The following is a 22,294-nucleotide window of genomic DNA, read 5'->3' as shown; positions in this document are numbered from 1 at the left end:
TAACAAATTACAGTTTTGCTATGGTCTGTTTTGCCGATGGCTTATTTGCTTTCATACCAGTTTTGTAGCTTAAGACCATTTTGAATATGCCCTTGTTTGAGATGTGTTGGTACAGGTAAGTTTTATTTTTATGTTTTGTCATGATGGACAGAATAATATTGAATAATCTGTGTCAGTATTTTTAAAATGTACCAAGCAAAGCTGTCAAAATTCGTTCACCAAGTAGCTTTTATCATATATTAGTCTTATGTTTGATTCAGGACATTAAAATGAAATAGCATAAAATATTGTTTCATCTTGTAAACTTTGCAGAGCTGGGATGATGAACTATCAGTAATTGCCCAAGGATATGCAGACCAATGTATTTATAAACACAATCCAAAAATTAAACAAGAGGGAGCCACTCATACAAAATTTCCCAAACTGGGTGAAAATATCTGGCTGGCGAGTAAAGGTGTACCAATATTGCCAACTAAATCCTGGGTTGACCTTGAGGTCGCTAGTTACGATTATGAAACACGCAAATGTTCTAGCGTCTGTGGCCATTATACACAGGTATGTATTTTTTCTATTCTATTGACTGTTAATAGTGGAATATTTTAATAGTTTAGAACATTTTGTTTATCTAAAAATGATATTTTCCTTTATTAAATAGGTTGCTCACAGTTTGTGTTAATATGTGTCATGTTGGAAAATGTCTGAACACCTACCATTGGAAGGAATTTGAAGTAAATGTTCAAATTAATATTTTATGATTTCTAAAAATTTATTCTGCATTGTAGGAATCTTCATTGATAGTCATGAACGTAGATTATGCCCGCCTGCGTATGTGTACCCCCAAAACAATGCAAATCCATACAATAGGATGTACATATTTAGCAGATGGGAGATCTGGCATTTGTAAATGTAGGTACAACTAGGTCTATACCAGCTATTTTTCTTACATTCACAGGTTTACGCATAATAAAGCACTGCAGCACCATATCTTCATACTGCTGCACCAAGGAGCCCTAATATTACAAGGTTAAAGAAAAACTATTCTGCTAGCCAGAATATAAAGAGAAGCTGAAAAACATGCACAGTCTCATTAAGAAAATAGTACACTGTCAGTTGCATTACAGCCTAAGTTCTTTTTTCTGGCTCATGCTGAGAGGATATTAGAACACTTAATTGTTTTTGCCATCCTATTTGGCTGGCTGAGACTCTCAAAAGTCTTTATTTGATTTGATATTTGTTACTTGTCTGAAGCATTTACATTTTTTTTTATCTTCTGAAGGCAAATTCTTTGACGATATCTTCACAATTTCTAAAATGCCCGACCTGTGTTAGCAGGAAGTAGCCTTAGATCCACATGCTGTATGTGTGGTTTGTTTACCCCGCTCACATTCAGTGAAGAAGTGTGAACACAGACAAGAAAATGAGAAAGAGAGCTCAGAAAGAGCGGGAAGGAATTTCCCAATGGTAAATTAGTAGACCTCAAGGCTGAGGAGACAGAAACATTATTGCAGAGGTTTCTACTTCCACAGCGACAGAGAACTCTTTTCCAAAGAACTCCACCTGGCAATCTAGAGAGAAGTGACAAACATCAACGTCACTCAGACCCTTTCTAGGATTCCTAGCTGACACTGAGTTTGACATTAAAGCACGCCACTATCCTGTCGTGTTAACCGTCAAGGACAGCCTCCAGTGTAGTATAAATGTTGATACCAAAGCAAACAAAGCCCTCTGCATCAAGGAAAACTCTAGCGTCATCAACATAGAGGCACTAGTGTTCACCTTCAAAGCATGTCGAAGCATTCAACATCATAGCAATCAGCATTCAGAGATTTGTATAATGTTCAACCTCGACTGTTCATCATTCAAAGTCACAGCACTTGATGTCAAGAAGATCGTCATTGAGATGTTTGATACCAACAGCAGACTCACTGGTTGTATTGCCTTGTCACCATCTTCAAGTGATGTTTTCTTTGCCCTCAATACCTCTTTTGATGATTATTCCTGCTGAAGATTCTCACCAAGAGCCAATGCAGCCTCAGATTCTTCGATCTAAACCCCTGATAGTCTATATCATATTTCGATGTCTTCTATCAGTAAGATACCTATTCTGTATAGGATTCCTCAACATTCTGAGACTCATGATCTTCCATCAGTGCACACTCCAGGTTTAAATTTTTACACAGATGATCATCTGCGATCACAGGACAGCAGCAGTATCAATTTTAGTCATCTGATAAACTTCTGTCGCACACCAGGCAATAACTGCCTCACTGCTCCTTTGTGTGACACTCCAGTGGGTAGCAGTTCCTCAAAGCCTCAGAGAAGAGCAGGCCAATAACAGTGACAAGTGGGTATTAAATACCCTCAAAATGGCTTCACATTTCAGTTCAGGTCTACACCATCGTCCATTCCTCTGAAGCCTGAACCAAAACACTAGCTGCAGTTGCTAAGGAAAGAAGCTGCAACATTATTACAGAAGCAAGCAACAGAGCCTGTTCCTCCCTTTCAAAGAAGAGAAAGGCATCTATTTGAGATATTTTTCAGTTCACAAGAAAGACCCCAAGCAAAAATTCAGATCAATCTTAGATCTTGCCAACAAATGGCTCAGGAAAGAGACATTTAGAATATTAGCCCTCTATCAAATTTCTCTGCAGCTCATAAAGGAACATTGGTTGTGTAGAGTGGATCTCCAAGATGAATACTTCGACATACTGGTAGCAAGACAGCACACAAAATTATTATGATTCAAAGTAGGAAACACACACTAGCAATAGATGGTTCTTCTCTTATGGTCTCAAATCAGTACCTCAGACCTTTTCCAAATGCCAGCCAGTGGGACAGCCTTCTTTTAAATACAGAAGATATTTCTCCATATCACAGCAATGGGTTGATAAAACCTCAATCAGCTAAGAAAGCACAACAGTGTCAACTTTACTGACTAGGCGCTTAGATCAATGTTTAGAAGTTCTAAACAAAGCAACTATCTTCCTTCATGATTGCTGTCATCAAAGGGTTTTTGAAAGAGTTAAAGAAAACAGACCCTGTTTGATGGTTGGCTTCTCTTCCATGGGAGCTCAATTTGATCCTATCTAAATTAATGCTGCCTCCATTCAAACTTACCAACAAGGAATCATTGCAGCATCTTTCATCGAAAACTGTGTTTTTTTTATCAATACATCATCCCAAAAAATAAGTGATCCATAGGCTGTTTCATCTATTTTCCTTGCAGTAGAGTAGTAAACAGAACACATCCTTCTTGCCTAATATGGTTCCGGATTTTCCTATTAATCATTCATTCCCTTTGCCTGTTTTCTTCAGTAATCCGTTCTCTCCGGTACAGAAATCTCTACATTCTTCTGATGTATGTCGAGGTCTGAACTTTAACCTAGATAGAACAAATGAGTTGAGGAAATCCAACCATCGTTTTCTTAGGTATGAGCCACTTTGTATGGGTATTGCCCTAATCAACAATCAATCTCCAGAAGAATGGTTTCTTCCATTTCACTTTGTTGCCAATTGACCACCCAGCCTTTACTTGGCAAATCCAGAGCTCATTCAAGAAGGAGGAAAACAACAACTGCTGCTTCATACTGCTCCATGGAAATCAGTACACACTTTAACTAAACATTATTGTCTGGATTTAGATTCTAGTATGAATACAATAGTCAGTCAAGCTGGCTTTAAAAATCTTGTGTGTGTAGCCTTTGGCTTATATTTAAAAAAGTGTTTTTTCCCTCTGAAGTCATGCCGTTTGAGTCCCAAAAACTGTGGATTGTTTGGGGGTTAAGTTTTGTGTTCAATTCTACATTTATGACTATCAATGAAGAACGTATGGTGCAGAAGAAAAAGTTACTTAATTGTAATCCTAGTTATACATCATAAGGATTTTTATTGAAGTCCTGGACAATCAACAAGAAGTTCTTTTGTTAATTCAATATTGACCTAAGCTCTCGAAAAGCAAATGAGGCTGTTAGGCAACTGTCAGTACAAGGCATGCTGAAATATGGAATTTTCTGGCTACTTAAAGAGTGCATGTTTTCCATCTTTTCTTTACACTTTTACTTGTCAGATTAGCCATGTATTGTTCCAAACTTTTAATTGGTTTCTGTTTGCCCATTCGACTGGTGATTGTAACCAATGCCTTGCACAAAGTTTTCCAAAAATAAGAAACATATTGAGTACCTCTGTCAGATATAATTGTGTGAGGCAATCCATTAAGTCAAAAAATATCAGTCAAAACATGGGCATTTGGCCATTTCAGCTATTATGATTAGAGGCATTTTTGAAAAGGTGTCCACGGTAAACTTAGAAGAGCTTTCTGAGGATGGAAGATCTCTTAAAAAATCTGTAGGGCTTGTATGCCAAGTTTCTGGAGGCACTGCTAATAGTTGTAAATATCCAAGTGGTTTAGAATATTCAAATGAACACATAAATGGGATAAGCAAGGACATATTTTTGAACATAAGAATTAAATGTTGGCCACCAAACAGATCGAAGAACTAAATCCAGAGTAGTTCATTGCTTGCTCGGTAAAATGCAGGTTCATTTTGGCCAGATATAGGAGCCTTTTTACAACGTTCTTCCAATTATCTGACATCCATCTATTCTTTAGCCACCTTGATCTTGTCTAAAAAGAATTGAATAATTCCAACCACTCCCTGAGAAGAAAGGATAGGCAGGTCTTATGTAAGTGATGACTCAGGACAGCAACTAGATAGACTAACACATTTAGATAACTATGCATGTACATGATATTAAAATCAAGCACAGAGTAATGCTCATCTAGCTTGACAGGCTTTTTTACATTAAAGATTTCTCAAGCACTGTAAATTCAGAAGAATAATAACTGATTCAGAATGTCAAAATGGTGGAATCCACAAAGCACTGAAAAAATTGTTGTATCATTGCACAACACAAGTGGCATTACACAATATTTAAGGTGCCCAAATAGGATGCAGAAGGCAACTTTCCATTCATTGCCTTCTAATATTTGCAATAAATATACAAAACAGTGATGGAGGGAATTCTTGAATTGATCTGAGCCGCTGGTAATCACTTGGGTCGTATCCCAATACATTGTTATTCTGCACACCATCCCACATCAGTTTGGACCCAAGTATATGCAAATCAGTCTTGACCCTCCTGCTGTAGGAAGAGTCCAGCCTGAACTGCCAAGCTAGGTCCTCCCAGAACCAGAACACAACCAACCCAGGACTGGTTTTGCCCTACTTATGGGCTCAACAGCTGCGTACAGCTTGGTTCCAGTGACACAGTGTGCATGGGACACATGTCTGGGCATACCTGTTCCACTTAGGGTGACAAAACAAGTATACAAAACTGTGATGGATACAATGCTCAAATTAATCTCATCAACTGGTACCACTCAGGCCACATTCCAATCCATTGTTGTGAGAAAGACATCCTTTTGTCCCCGATCACCCAAATCTTTTGACTGATACTGGTGGTTACTTACTTGATTGTGCACTGGGCCCTGCTAACCAGGGCCAGTGCTCTGTTTAAAAGGTACATGGTTATTAGGTGTAATTACAATGGGTATAACAACCTACTTGTAAGCCCCTAGTATATTGCAGGGCATGTAGGTTTAGAGGCCCAGTGGATTTAATGCACTTAAGCGTGCACCGCTGTGGTGCCTGCTCTCCTTTTAAAAGCCAGCCCTGCCTTGCATGTTGCTTTTAATATAAAACTATGTCCAGACTCGACTTTGGAATTAAAGGTACTTCCAAAGTCTTAAAAGACCTTGTTTTGTACATATAAGTTACCCCTAAGGTGTAACTTAGGTGCCCCCAAAGTAGTGTGCCATGTTCAAAATAAACGGGTACATTAAGAAAGATGTTTTATATGGCGTGTCGAGAAAACTGTCAATTTCGATTTTCCCCATTGTTGTTCATCAGCTCCATAGGCTAACATGCTTCATTTAACATTAATAAAGTCTTACTATTGACAGGAGTAGACTAAAATAATAATTCAACGTGTCTAAGTAATATTTAAAATAAATCAGAAAACTTGCCAAAGGTAGATTTATTATAACTATGACAGAGAATAAGTTATAGAACTTGTTTTTCCTATGTGTTGAATCAAGATTTGTCTGACCCGAAATTTCTATTCATTTGATGGTAAATTTTACCAACAAATTAAGGGTATATGGACTGGCTAGAAATAAGCAGGATTTTATCTGAAACTAATCCATTAACTTCCAATATAGTAGAATGGAAGAGCTATATCATCAATATTATCTTGATTTGGCAATGCCCTGAAACTGGTTTGATCATGTTCAATGAGTGGCTGAATGCTTATTGCAATGGCTTGAAATCTACACTTACACATAGCCGAAAACAGATAGCTTTTCTTGACCTTATGATCATTCCTTATGAGGATAAGTTATACACCACACTGCTCTGCAAAACCACTGAGAGAAGGGGAGAGGCTGTAGCCTTATGGATAGAGCGGTCGCCGTTGAAGCTGGGGAACTGGGTTCGAGTCTCAGCAACGACGCTCAACATCCATTGATTCTAGGCAAATCACTTAATTTCCCCATGCCTAACAAAAAAAAAATGAATGTGTCCTCATGTAACGAAACTGGTGCTATGTAAAGCGCTCTGATATCCGATATCTTCGGGTCTAGTTCGTGCTATATAAAACTCTAAAAAATACAATTTTAAAAACACCTTACTGGCTTACAACAGTCACCATCCATGTGTGGTGAGAGACTCCTTGTCCTCCTTCTCAATTTTTATGCATAAGAAGAAATAGTTTTTTAAAACAAGACTACTTTTATGAAGCAAGCATCCTGTCTAAAAAACTCATCAACAGGGACTATCCCCGCAAGCTTATCAAAAGGTCACTCAAATGCGCATGGTCCTGGCCTCATGAGGTACTTTTAAGCCCTAAATCCAAACCAGACAGTAATCGTTTGGTATGCATCACTACCGCAGTCTTGAATGCAGGTGATATGACACTGGAACGAAAAAACAGACACATTAAAGATCACCTGGTCAGAGCAGCCTTACCCACCAAAACAACTTCACAATCTCTAACTGAAATGTGGGGTCTGTCCCATATGTTAGGCCATTTCAAATGTGGATGCTATAGTGTCTGTCATTTAACTATTGAAAGTAAGAAATTCACCTTTGATGTGAGATTAAATCACTTTTCCAACTGCAATACAAACAATGCAGTATTTGCTACCTTATGCACGTGTAACAGCATCTACATAAGTCAGACATTGTAAAAGATTAGAATTCGTATCTGCCAACATCGCAGTCGACTGAGATGTCAAACACTCAATGCTCCATTAGTTGAACACTTCATGGACCAGCAACACACGGAGGAAGATCTGAAGTGGCAGTAATTAACGTGATTCAACCACCACCGCAGAGCACAGACATCAGCATGATCCTCAACAAAGAGGAATTGAAGCGGATCCTTCACACCGACAGTCTGCAAATTGGCCCCAAACACATGGAGGACTGGACCAACTTGATCTAAAATTCTATGCTTGTTAATTACCTGCCATGATTATCTGTTCCCCTTTTTTTTTGCCAATGTCTTGCACATTTTTCCATGCTCTCTCCAATTTCTGGAATTATCGGTTTCCTTACACTGTCTGTGCGTGGATTGCACCTCTCACTACAGGTACCCTTAACAACTCTTCAATTTTAGCTAAACCAAAAAAAAATCCCCCCCTTGTTTCTGGCTGACTCTTCCGCTCACATCCATGTTTTATCTTCCATTTGATAGTGCGCCTGGACATGATTAGCTATTGTTTAAGTATATTTTTATGCACAAAAGACAGCCCTTATTTACATCTGTGAATTCCATGATCTCTAAACCTTGTAATTTTCTGGCTCCTTATGATCTCTGTGCCTGTACTGTTGCTCTCATTTCAGTTACTTTTCACAAGTCTTCATCTTTTCCCTCACTGTCTCTGACTTACTTTTCTATTTTTACATGATTTCTCCTCCATTGATCCTGACCAGTGCGCCCGGGGCATGATTAGGTATCGATATATGGAGACAGCCCTTATTGTAAACTGTGAATTGTTACCATCACCTCGGATCTCAACTTACTGATTATGTGCAGACCGTTATCTATTTTGTTTCATGAACCTTGTATGTAATTCATATGTAATTGATTGCTCCCTTTTACGTAGCTTTGAAGTATTTTCCCACACAGAATTCGACTCTAGTACTTTGAGCTTATTGTCATATGGGACACAATAATTTTTTAAGCTTGAAATCAACACTGTATCTTTTGAACTGTCTCTTTACATACTCCTTCCCTATCCTGTTACTCGTCCTTCTCCCCTTCAATATGGCACTACCATTTTCCGTGTTAATGGCCATTTTCACCTGTCATCTAATTGAAAGCATGCACACTGAGCACTTCCGCATTCCTTCATAAACGCATGGATAGCCTGGTTACATGTTGTAGTGAAGGCAGCGATTTAGATACATACATCGCTATATTAGCATAAGCGCGTTAGATGTTAGAAACACCATCTTGCCACTTTTTGCTGCTTTTGCACACGACACTGCAGAGACATGTTATTATTTGAAAACTGCTTGCTTGCCTTTTCTTCACATGAGATCTGTCTGTTGTTCACATCCCTAGACGTGCACTGCGACCTTGGGCTGAACATTGTGTGCAATAACAGTCTGAGCCACCAAACAATGTATGGTTTTGAGTTCAGGTTGACCAGCCCACTCTCTAGCTATAACACGCACACAGCTGCAAATACCTGAAAGTCGAGAGCCTTTAATATTGCAGTTTGCATGCATTAGACACACATTCTGGAGAAGACCTTTTCCAGGTGCAGAGCAAAGCTGATCCTGTGATGTGATTCACCTAAGCTGATCTTTACGGTATGGGGTTCCCCATTCAAACCTAGAGACCTTCTATTAGTATAATAATACTAGCTTATTAGCGAAGGGAAGGTGGTTGTATTCCACTGTCATTTGTGGCATGATTTCTCCTTTCATTTTCTATGGTATTGTAACAATGCTGATGGTTTAATCTTAATCATTTGTCTGCTTATGTTAGCCAAAGTACTGCATCTTAGGACACGTAGTTTATAAAATAAACCTTTTGAACTTTACCGTGTCTCTAATTACTCTTGTTGTAGACTGATATGAGAATAAGAACGAACAGGTATTTCTGATTCCCACCATTCCTGAGAGTACTGTAAGTCGCTTGTTCTGGGTTGTCTATACATTGGGACCTCCAAGAGAATACGGATAACGAATGGGACACTGATGCTAGTCGGATTGGGGTTCTGGGTACGGAGGTGAGTTTTTGGTACACCACAATTCACTGAGGTCCTGGTTTCCTGCGCATAGTTCTGTGCATGAGCAGAATCACCTCCAACATGGCGCACCTAACGTTTGGTCTTTTGATTTGAAACACCTTAGTAGTGCTTATATTAGTCCACGACACCCTCACTCTTGTTTCCGGATAGCGGGAGTGACGGTCTTAGCCTACCTGTTTGTACAATAGGTTCCCTCAAGCTTGTTAATTAAAAAGGTTTTAATAATTCTGAACCCCTCTGCTACTGTAAAATCCATTGTTCTTCTCTGTGTCCTTGTGACAGTCGATATTGCAGCGCATAGCCGAACACCTCTGAGGCATCATTTGACGCAGTATGGGGTGCCGGACGATGGGATGGCCGTTAGTTTTGTGATGAGTGCCGATGCGTCTTACCCCTACGAGTTGTTTTACACTTGGGTGACACTGCCGGCAGTAAATGCGGATGAATACGCTTCACTCCTATACTCACACACGGGTCCCAGCAAAATATACGCCATATAGGACGCAGGAGATTCCCCTGGCAGCATCGCATTTGGTTTAATGGCGCCCTTCCCCATGCGGTTACACTGGCTAGAATGGGCCCTTTGTCAATTCCAGGGGCCATATGGCCGGTGCTGGCCGGATTTACGCCTCATCCCCGCTATCTGACTGTTGCGGTGGATGAGTTGCGTGTACTCCATACAGCCCTTATTACAGTATATAGGGCTTTGGTGCAATACGTTTCAAGCAACGTGCAGGTGGGGGCACCTGCTGTTGCGGGACAACCAACTGGCCAAGCCACGGTTGTTATTAGTCCCGTCATGGTTAATTCGGTAATGGGCAAGCGCCCCCAGAATAAGGATGATTTGCCTTATTGGCTTGCTGAGAAATTTGACCAACTGGAAGCATTTTTTCCGCATGCTACCCCTGTGGAGAAACACAGTATCCTCATGTTAGACCTGTCAGCCCTTTGGGTGGTCCCTCCTCATCATTATTTATTTTGTCCCACTTTTGCCTCAAACCCTGTTAGAATTTTTCCTTTTTGGGAACCACCAGACTTTTTAGTATTGATGCAGATTCAGGGAGCCATTTTATCTACCCCTGGAACTTCTGTCTGAGGGCCTGAAACACAAAATGGTGTCCACCCATTGTCACCTGTGACATCACTGGAACCTACTAGAACCTTCTGCAACATTCTGGAACCCTGTGACAGTTGGAGGCGGTTTAGAATGTTGGGAAGCTAAGTCAGAGTTGACAGTTGGAGTGGGCAGTTGGCACCTGACTGGTGAAGAGAGAGCAGCAGAAACCTGAAGGAGGAAGGAGTGAGGCAGCAGGGGTGGAAACTTGTGCCTGGAGTGGGGTCCATAAACCCACCCTTGAGCCCAGCCTGGAGCCCTGTGTGGGAGAAAGCAAGAGAAACCATCTTAAGGACCTGGACAGCAGGAACAGGCCTTAAAAGTAAAGAACAGCAAGTTCCTGACCTGGTTACTGGTAACTTCTTGAAGTCCGACGTCGAGAAGCCTGGAGACCTGGAGCCCGAGGTGGAGAAGCGGCGCTGACTGGAAAGCAGACGTCGTACCAGGAGCCGCCAGAGGTCGAGAGAGGGCGCCGACGGAGGTCGTGGAGAGTACCAGAGGTCGAGGAGGAAGACACCCGAGGTCGAGTGTGCGGCGTCGACGGGGGAGTGAAGTCCGCCCTCCGGAGTCGCCGGAGACCGAGGTGAAGCGTGCCGGAGGTCGGGAGTGGAGGTCGCACTCCGGAGCCGCCCGCAGTCGACATCAAGCCAAGATTGCCCGACGTCATCGAACCGGAGGTCGACATCGAGCCGAGGCCGCCGACATCGAACCGGAGCCGCCCGAAGTCGACATCGAGCCGAGACTGCCCTACGTCATCGAACCGGAGGTCGACATCGAGCCGAGGCCGCCGACATCGAACCGGAGCCGCCCGAAGTCGACATCGAGCCAAGACTGCCCGACGTCATCGAACCGGAGGTCGACATCGAGCCGAGGCCGCCGACATCGAACCGGAACCGCCTACTGGCGTCGTCAAGAACTGTCATTGCGCCGAGGCCGCCGACATCGAACCGGAGCCGCCTCACGGCGTCGACACGACTCCAGCGGCATCGGAGCTTCATAAAAAGGGCAGTAAGTGGAATAGAGGGCGCCTAAGGCCCTGTGGAGCCCTAAGAGACCATCTTAAGGGCTAGAGAGGTGCTGGAACCAGCTTGATAGTGCCAGGGGTGAGCTGAGACTAATACAGAGGGGTTGTGTAGTGTGGGAGAGCCAGATCTCTAGATTCCCCCTTGATCGACCTCAGTTTAGGCCTCAGCCTTGTCCAAGCCAGGTAGTACACCCCGCAGGTCATCCAAAACTCTACAAGCTGGGATTGGGTCAAATCATCCCATAGTACCTCAGGAATGTGAACTGATTTTCAAGTGTCACTGTTGGCTTTTATTATTTATTAAGAGCACTGTATTTATTGTATTCATCCTATTTATTGCCTCACAGTATTTATTGTTTCACAGTATTTATTGTCGCACAGTATTTATTGTCTCGCAGTATTTATTGCCCCATAATATTTAATTGCCTTTTATGTAATGCACTTATATTTATGCCTTGATTATTTATGATCTACCTTATTTATTGAATCGTTGAAGTATTATTTATCTGACTTACCCTTCCACAGGAAAAGCCTTGTGTACTGTGATTGTATTAATATTTATTTAATCAGCAACTAAGAGAAAAGAAGATAAAGAGATATATTTTCAGTATAATTTTTAAGGTGTAGTGTCGTTTTTGGAACGGATGAACGCATGGTTATTGTGAGGGTGTGACGTATGCTTAACACGGTGCCTTCCTTCCCGCTCGAGCCAAGCTACCACAGTGTGTCTGAGAGAACACACCACCACCCTTCCGGTGTGGGAGTGTGTTTTTCTAACACCTCACCATTAGTTTGCAGAAGGACTTAGTCCCAGAAGGTTACTGCGCTAACAGCGAGGTATGCCACAGATAGTGAGAACGCAGCTTCGGAACCTGACATGGGCACTAACGCTGCTCGACAGCGCAGTGGAGGTTACAGTAGTGCGGCAAGCACTGCGTCCATATCTGGAGGCGACAGCAACTGACACGTTCATTACTGTTGAAACCTGACAGTCTATATGACATAGTCCTTTTAATTGAAGGTGACATACAACGTACAATACAAGGAATTTTTGGGGATAATCTGACCTCTTCCTATGACATTCTCTTAGCTGAGGCGGACTGGTCCCCGGTTTTCATTTTGGATGCTCCAAGAGGGGAGGAGGTAATCGGCCCGTCCTTTGCACACACTGTGCCAAAGGAGCACGCTGAAAGGTTTGCCGAGGAGTGGGCTCAGGTGCTTGCTCCGGCGTTGTACCATACTCAGGTTGGGTCGGATAAATTGTCTCCAAGCCATGAGATTCCTTTACGGTCCATGCCACAGCCACACCTCCAGTATCCCTTGCGCCGCAAAGCTAGATCTCACGTCGCGGAAATCCTTGATCAATTGGAATATCAGGGTGTTATTGAAACATGTGTGTCACCAATGAATAATCCTTTATTCACTGTAACGAAGCCTGATGGGTCGTACCGCCTAGTTTTGGATTACCGGCATTTGAACTCTCACTGCCGGACGTGTGCGGTACAGAATACCCACAGTTCTGCTCTCGTTGATAGTCTCGTGAGAAAAAGGTTTAAAACCACACTTGACATATCCAATGGCTTTTACAGCCATAACCTGTCCTCTATTAGTAGTCAGTGGACAGCGTTTACCTCTGGCGGCAAACAAAAACAGTTTAAGAGATTAGCCATGGGCTATAAAAATAGCCCTGGCGTCTTTGCCACACATGCGCATGACTGCATGCTCCAACAACACTGAAAAAATTACAATCTTTGCTGGGCTTTCTGAATTTCGGTCATACTTACATTCCCAATTATGCCCAGCGAATCAAGCCACTATATGCCTTGATACAACCTACTCTTACCAAATCTTGCTGGCTTCAAGAACATTCAGCTATACTGCAATCTTTGCAGTCTGATCTTCTTGAATCTAAATACTTACTGACAAGTGACAACCACACAAACCTGGTAATAAGAATTGTGCCAGGAGCAGTGGGTTTCACGTACTTAGCGCTCAATGAGAGCGACACAGTCCCCATTGCCTACAAATCACACCTGTACACTTCGGCTGAACTGCGCTTTTCCTCAGTCGAAAATGTTTTGACTGCAGCGCAGATGGCGATTCTTAAAGAACAAGCGCTGTCGCAAGGAAAACGCATGTTGGTGGTCACACCGTATCCTGCCCTAGAGGCAGTGACGAAAGCCAGTGTACCCAATTCAAAAGCTTTGCATCCACGTTGGATACAATGGACCACTTCTCTGACTTCGCCAGATATCACCTATATATTTGATGCCTCATTGCAGACGCAGGAGTACTTGCAGTATGAATTCGTTCATCCGGCTCCTCTGTCTTTGCGCCCGCTCGAAGATTACCATTGTGTCATTTACACTGACGGTTCGGCGCAACCGGCGACTAAATCGAAGCATGCCTATTTGGCGGCCTGCTCAATTGTGGCGGGTACATTCGTGAATGGTGAATTCCAATCTGATGTCGGGCATACGCAGTCATTGGGTGATTGTACCACACAGTTGCAGAGCTACGTGCTCTGGTGCTTGCACTGGAGTTTGCTGATCCTCGGGTTACTACTCTTATAGTGAGTGACTCATTTTACTGTGTTCATTCTTTTAACGACAATCTATTCTTTTGGTCTCAAAATGAATATCGTGATTCCAAAGGTAGCACAATTAAGCATAAAATGATTTGGGTTCGAGTGGCAGAACTTAAAGAACATCTGCCTCTCGTGAATGTAATTCACACTCTTGCTCACCAGCGAGTTGGTGTCCACGCTGTCGGCAACAGCTTGGCTGACGAGGCAGCGAAAACAGCAGTGGCGACATACCTAGTAGCAGCAGTTACAAGATCCAAAAGCAAGATCGATGATGACATCTTGGCAGCTATTGCTGCTACAGAGAAGGGAAGTAATTACCCGAGAGGTTTCCCTTCTCGTTACCATTATCACTTAAGTCCTGATAATGTCCCATTAGTGAGAATTAACGACGTTGGTGACAGATTGATTCCCAACGTGGACTGCAGACCATCCTTGATAACAGCGGCTCACAAGGGTATGGCCTCTGCCCATGCCGGCGTTGCAACAACTGTTACTCTGTTACAACAACGTTACTGGTGGCGCGGATTATATAAACAGGCTCGCACTTATGTTCTTGATTGTGACATTTGCCAGCAGATTAAACATTCAACTGCTGCACGCCCACCACAAACTCAGTTGTACATATCTAATAAACCACTAGGGTGTGTTTATCTAGATCACTGCGGTCCTTTCTCCTCTGATACTGCGTACAAGTATATCTTAGTTGCAGTGGATTCGTGCACACGTTTTCTTTGGGTATGGCCACAAAGGAGTGCTGATGCCCGTACTGTCATCAGGGATTTGCGTGTCTTTGTGGAAAGTTTTGCGTGTGGTACCTTTCATTCTGATCAGGGCCCTGCATTCGCCTCTAAGGCGTACAAAGAAGCCATGAAGTCATTGGGGGTCCAAGTAAAATTTTCGTCTCCATACCGACCTGAGGGTAATAGTGTAGTGGAGCGAATGAACCGTGACTTAAAGCACTCCTTGACAGCTAGGGTTTTAGGCACAGGCCGGAACTGGTTAGCCCATCTGTTTAACGTCCAACGTGCCCTTAATAATCTCCCTAGAAGGTCTCTGGGTGGGCGGACCCCATACATGATGCTCTTTGGCATAAAAATGTTTGTCCCAGGCCTTGATGGTCTAGACATGGCGGCGGCCGCCGCACCCTTTGACGTAGATGATCACTGTGCTCTATTACAGAATCTACAAGAAGCCAGAGACAGTCTCGCGAAGGAATACTTGCCCTCCGCATCAGAGGCTGTGCTTCAGATACCGGTAGTCGGCTGGCTACCTCGAGTTGGAGTCCTGGTCCGTGAGAAGGTGGAGAACAAGAAGGAGTTCGGCCCCTCTTATCGTGCCCCGGTTCCAGTGCTTGGCATGCAGAGTACAAGAACAGTCATTCTACCTCCACTTCCTGGTCGCAAGGATAACAGGTACATCTCCATTGACAATGTCAAACTACAGCGAGTGGACGATTCTTCTTAGTATGACTCCAGCGGTCTCTTGCCCTGCGATGCTGAGAAATTCTGTTTTGGCTCCGGCTTCTAACACCATGCCTGATATTGCTATCGAGATGTATACAGTTGCTGATCCTTTGTTGCTGCCATCGGCTGGTGGTCCGCCTGAAGATACGGAGTATGCTTATCCCACAGAAGTGTCATTGCCTGTTCTACAATCTACTGCAGTTAACCAGTCACGTTTCTCCTTTGACACTAACTCTATGACTTCCAGAGCTCCATCAAAAGTTTCTATTTTTGCTGTTTGGTTTAAAAGACATTTTTCGATTCCCCCTTGGACTTACATTTGGCTGGTGCTCATATGTATCTTTTTGTTTATGTCCATTGGTTTTCTGGTGGTATTTTTTCGTCTTGTGAATGGACACTACCTTAAAGAAAGATCTACAATTAGACTAATTGATGGAACTTTGGCCCCCCACTCCTCCTCACACATCATGAAGAGGGACCAGACTTTTGTGAATATTACTGCCTGGCCTGTGTTAGATGGGATTGTGTGGGATGCTGTTAAATTTCAAATTCATGGACCCACTGAGGTTATTAATGTTCCAAATGTCCTTTGTGTTTCTATGGGAGATGTTGTGAAACAAAACATCCGTTCTGATGATTGGGACGTTCAGGCCATAGAAGCATTATTTTCTGATTTGAAATATTATGCTGCATTCGATGCTGAAGATTTGTATTTAGACACTGCCAATTATGGGGAGCTGTTTTGCTATCAACATTATGGCAATCATTTCCTACATAAAGCCAATACGTATCGAAATTTTGTAAATTATACGCAATGGGAACATTGTCCAACGCCGATGCTAGGCAGCTGCAGCACATTAGTGAACAAATTTACCTATTTTACTGATTTCAGTGTTTCGAACCCTGCCGCCTTTTATTTTAAAGTGGCAGCAGAGTCTGCCTCGAAGGTTAGGCTGGCACACACTAAATTGTTGTATTCCAAATCCTTTATGGATGATTTGGCTATCAAGGGTTATGATCTGTGGAAAGCTACTATTGATCTTAAATCTGTTTGGGGATCTAAACCGTGGCAGGTACAGGGAACAGAAGCTTTGCATCGTGCCTGCCTCATCCCGAACTACATATTGTTTTTGAATTCCACCATTTTTCAGACCACATGCATTGGATTGGCTACTTCTAAAAAACTGAATTCGGCCTCCACTCCGAATCTGGGTGCTTATCCAAATTGGGATAATCATACAGATCTGTCACTTGATGCGTTGCAGTCATACATTACTAATACATCCTTCAATATTTCCAAATTACATTCAGTGGGATGGTTGACTTGGCAGACAAGTTCAGATTCCTGCCAACATCGTTTTCTGGATCTGAAACCTGGGTATACGCAAGTTCGCGTAGACCCCCGGTTTGAGTCTTCTCATTCTGTTACGTTATAAGTTATGCCAATCTTGGCTGCAACATTCCACCTTGGCATCTGTTAAACTTCATTTATCTAAGTTACATGACAAAATAGATTTGAATGATTTTGTTAAGGGTCCTGTAGGTGGCAGGTCCAAAAGATGGGTGTATGCTATTTATAACAAAGTTTGGAAATTATCTCGAATTGAAGCAGCGTCCAGATTGCGAGCAATTGATCAAGCCAATTTAGAAAAAGTACTGGCTGTTGTCGATAATAGCATTAACACCCTTTTTTCCAGGATTTACACATTAGATAATATTGTTTCATCTGTTGTTGATATTGTTCAGGATGATATGTCTGACTTGTATCATGGTCAAAATCAATTACGTTCTATCATGCAGTTTGCATGGACTTTGCAAACGTTAAAGGCTGGGAAAGTCCCCTGCGACTACATGAATACTTCATCTTTATTCCTTCCTTTTAATCTCACTGCGAAACAACAATTCATGTCCATGAAAGATGCAACATATTCATTACTGCATATTGAAAAGTTAGAACCTTTGCCTTTCTCTGTGGCCGAATTGTACTCAGCTGTGTGGCTTATCCACGGGTTAATCACATTGCCCTTTCCTTTGTTTAAATTCAGTTCGTGCATGAAACATTATGCCCTAGGCAGATATGAACCGTTGGGTACTGCTTTCCTGCGTGAAGTTTGGTCACTCCCATTTACATACAGGTGCATGAGAGAAGGTAAAGAAGCTTATTTGAAGGGTGAGGAATGCTCTTCCACACCTGATCAGTCTGTAGGCACATCCAATTGCATGGCGCGTGCAATGTGCAAGTGCCTAATTTAGCATGCGTCCTGAAAGGGATTCCAGTGCCAGCTATTACACCCTCTTTCACGTTGCTAGTTAACTGTAGTTATTTGCTTTTCAATAACGAGGCTTGCTGCGGGATGCTAGTGGGGATACCCTACATTGTGACTGTATCACAGAGAGTAGTCTGCTGTAAAAATGTCCTTTTCCCACCCCCGCATGGGCGGCTGGATATATCCATCTGGCCTTCCATTCCAACCTTGAAAGCAGAGTTCAACAAGATGAGCAGAATAAGGGCTCTATTGTCTCAAAAAGAAGTCGCTCTGACTTCGTCCCGTGAAACATTTGTCCTTCACGTAGCAAACACCCGCACAGAGGTGCATGCACTTTTAAATACTGATCTCCCACTGCATTTCGGTGCCCTGATTCAAACTATATTCAATGCCTCGTCCACAGCTGGCTTGGCGCATTTTTTCAAAATTGTGGGCGCAGGCCTCGTGACCTCCTTCCAAACTATTTTTGGTGTGATACCGGCATTTTTTCATTCTATTTTTTCCAGCGTCTTTGGCGGACTTCCGTTGATTCTCGCGCTCAAGGCTGGAGTGCTGTTATTGATCTGCTTACTGCGCAATGGCTGCACAATTTGTGTCACGCGACAGCCTGTCCCGGCTGCTCCATCTTCGTAACCGGATGCTTGAGTATTATGGAACTTTACCACTGGCAACCCTAAGCATAGCCTATGGATTGTCGTCCGGTTTTCCTACTTTACATGCGTGCATCCTGTTTTTCATTGCCTAGATTGTCCTTTCGAATGGACCCTGGATTTGTGCTTGTCAAACTCGGTGTCTCCTGCCCCGGATTATGATCGACTGATGTGTCCATTAGTGACTCATGAGTTGGACTGTTCTGGTGTCAGGATTATGGCCTGTGGAGCGGCACATGGAGTCCTAGAGAATTGCGACATCGGAACGGCAGCGTATCACTTCTTGGCAAGAAGTTATCTTGAAGAACATGACAGTTGTCCTCTGATTGTGCTAGAGGCACCACTTGTCGAGGAGCATGTATGTTTGTTTACCTTATTAGAATGGATGGCGGACACTTTGGCAAATCGTTCCAATGACTTCCTCTTGGAAGCTGTCGCTACGTACTGTGCTTACACATTGATGGATTAACTTGGATGTCGTCCAACCTTCCTTGCACAAACCACACATTTTTTTTTGTGTTCCAACATCTGTGCTCGTTGACCCTTTGCAAGATGTAATGACTTACCATTTTCTTTTTTCTCATTCATTTTTTTTTTTCTTCGAACTTTCACTCCCCTTTATTGGGATTCCCAATACATGCACTTGGTTCCGCTCTGTCGATCTTGAACTCTGCGTTCCTTTCTTGTATCCCTAATGGTTCGTGGTCCGATCAAGGGGGGGTGTAGTGAAGGCAGCAATTTAGATACATACATTGCTATGTTAGCATAAGCGCGTTAGATGTTAGAAATGCCATCTTGCCACTTTTTGCTGCTTTTGCACACGACACTGCAGAGACATGTTATTATTTGAAAACTGCTTGCTTGCCTTTTCTTCACATGAGAACTGTCTGTTGTTCACATCCCTAGACGTGCACTGCGACCTTGGTCTAAACATTGTGTGCAATAACAGTCTGAGCCACCAAACAATGTATGTTTTTGAGTTCAGGTTGATCGGCGCACTCTCTAGCCATAACATGCACACAGCTGCAAATACCTGAAAGTCGAGAGCCTTTAATATTTCAGTGTGCATGCATTAGACACACATTCTGGAGAAGAACTTTTCCAGGCGCAGCGCAAAGCTGATCCTGTGATGTGATTCACCTAAGCTGATCTTTACGGTATGGGGTTCCCCCTTCAAACCTAGAGACCTTCTATTAGTATAATAATACTAGCTTATTAGCGAGGGAAGATGGTTGTATTCCATTGTCATTTGTAACATGATTTCTCCCTTCATTTTCTATGATATTGTAACAATGCTGATGGTTTTAATCTTAATCATTTGTCTGCTTATGTTAGCCAAAGTACTGCATCTTAGGACACGTAGTTTATAAAATAAACCTTTTAAACTTTACTGTGTCTCTAATTACTCTTGTTGTGGACTGATATGAGAATAATAACTAACAGGTATTTCTGATTCCCACCATTTCTGAGAGTACTCCAAGTCGCTTGTTCTGGTTTGTCTATACATTGGGACCTCCGAGAGAATACGGATAACGAATGGGACACTGATGCTTGTCGGACTGGGGTTCTGGGTACGGAGGTGAGTTTTTGGTGCACCACAATTCACTGAGGTCCTGGTTTCCTGCGCATAGTTCTGTGCCTGAGCAGAATCCCTGCAACAATGTCGGCATCCGGCTCACTGACTTTGATCACTTTGGCATACCGCCCGTGTTTTTTTAAGAAGGAAGGACAGGTTCCTCCACGTGCTCTTGGTCTTCACAGTAACTAGCCCCATTTTTTTCCTAACGCCCAATTGTAATTTTTGTATTTCCTGCAGGACTCCCCTGCACATTGCTCTGCCCAGGTAATCGCTGGATGGTTTCCTCTCTCCCTCGTGACCATCCGCCTCCTGGCAGGGGTAATTGTACCCTTTCTAAGTGTATTTTAATTATTTTTAAATTATTGGTAATTCACCATGGTTGTGCACGAGTCTAATGATAGCGTATGTGCACTTCTAGGCTCATCGTCTCATGTGCCCTATCCTGGCTGGATTCAGGCTGGCTGTCGGTTCGCCAGTACTTGGCCTGTGCGATTGGGTGCGCTCAGCAGTTAAATGAAAATGTCTTGGCGCCTGCGGGTTGATTGCCCTCAATCCCCCTATCCCCTCTATCACCCTTGGCTAAGCATCACGACCCTGTCACCTGTCTACATCGGGTACATCACCTGTCTACATCGGGTACATACCCTTTTTAGTATCCACCGAGCACTTTATATAATATGTTATGCTCTCACACATCCTTAATAATTTTTTCACCATGTATTGTCATTTTTTCTCATTATATAATCTGCGAATTTTGCATTCATTATAATCATCGCTCGCCGAACCTCCTTCTTAATTCTCTTTTTCTCCCCCTCTGTTTTCTTCCTTGTCCTGTTTTTGTTGGCCTTACACAGGTCCTCCCTCAGGCTTTATTCCTTCATCCTGATGACAATCCCCCCATGTTAGTGGGAATCGAAACATTGTCGACACACCACGTCTTAACTCCCATTGCTTTTGCCTTGAATTATGTGGAGCACAAGATGTTTTTTATATCGTGACTGCTGCAAATAAGGAAATTGTTGTTCAAGTAACTATATTCATATACACTTGCCTGAGGCTTGGAAATCGGCGATTTCCAACCCTGCTTTTACCAAGTGCACTTTGTTGAATATTTTGTCTGTTTGATTGTTTGTTTGAACAAATACTTCTTTAATTTGAATGTAAAACTTAGCAGATCATTATGTTGTTCAGTGTAACATTACCTATACTTACTTGATGGGGACCTTTGTTTCTTACAACATATTGTATACCATAGGTCCCTTCAGACTCACAGGGTTTCCTTGTTTCTTTATAACCTGCTTCCAGCTGTAGAGCATCCTCTCCTGATTGGCCAGCCTTTGAAAGGCTGAGCCAAACTGCTGTGATGAAGTGTGAAGTGGCTTCAAAGAAAAAAAAAAAGAGAATCTGGTGGGAGGAGATCTGCTGCTGCCAAGCACAGGACAGGAAGGCGGCAGGGTAACCAAACTATTCTTCAAAGTGAGAAAGCCAGAAACAGGCCTATCCTCACTTCCTTCAGCCCCAGCTAGATGGGAGCCCCTATAATTGAATTAGCAGAGGGGCTGGAAAGGGAGTGCTAGGGAAAGTTAGCCACATGTTTAGGTTGGGTTAGCCAGACCTGAAGCTTCAGGAGAGATTTTCTCCATTTTGAGTTTTGAAGAACAGTGCTTTCTGGATCAAAGAAACGCCACACTTCAGTTTAAGTGGTTGTCACAGAGGGTGGCACCCTGCACTCCCATTAGTCAGGGGTACCCCCTTCCTGCCAGCCTAGAAACCTGAATAAATATGTGAGAGCTGCCCAGAAACTCATATCCCTGTGTGAAAGAAACAAGAAGAAGGATTGCCTTGCTGAACCTCTGACCTGCACCAAGAGGGCTGTACTCTTAGGGACTGCACTTGCTGCACACTTCACTAAAAGAAGGACATTGCCTTGCTTTGAAATTTTGAGGAGTGGACTCCCTGAAAACAACATGTTAAAAGAGCTATACCTGTATCATTTCCAACAAGAAGAAACTACTGTTATTGGTGTTTTTAAGTGTGTAACAAATCTGTCTCCTAAGTTAAGCCTGTCTGCTTGTGAGCCAAGCTACAAAGGGTTGAGCAGCAATCCATTTAATGAGACTTGACTGGACTTTGTTTGTGATTGTTGTGTTATTACTAGCTATAGGTACCTACCTGCACCTACTAATAAATAGGGCTGGGCAGAGCTCGCCGAGTTTCATCCGGCGGAGTTCCTGAAAAACTCTGCAGGATTCAGCAGAGTTTTGCGAGTAGGTGGAGTTCCAAGTCCT

General features: G+C 42.9%; 1 protein-coding gene across 1 annotated transcript in view; it reads left to right on the top strand.

Moving 5' to 3' along the window:
* LOC146855203 (glioma pathogenesis-related protein 1-like) overlaps positions 1 to 22,294 on the top strand; it is a 1,108,037-nt gene that overhangs the window by 303,567 nt on the left and 782,176 nt on the right. Inside the window, exon 2 of the mRNA XM_085651093.1 lies at positions 313 to 555. Coding sequence (XP_085507219.1) covers positions 313 to 555 — 243 coding nt within the window. The remainder of the gene's footprint in view (positions 1 to 312; positions 556 to 22,294) is intronic.

This window comes from Triturus cristatus, chromosome 4_1 (genome assembly GCF_964204655.1).
Source record: "Triturus cristatus chromosome 4_1, aTriCri1.1, whole genome shotgun sequence".
Lineage (NCBI taxonomy): Eukaryota > Metazoa > Chordata > Amphibia > Caudata > Salamandridae > Triturus > Triturus cristatus.
Note: the sequence above shows the minus strand (reverse complement) of the source record. Positions and strands in the feature narration are given on the sequence as shown.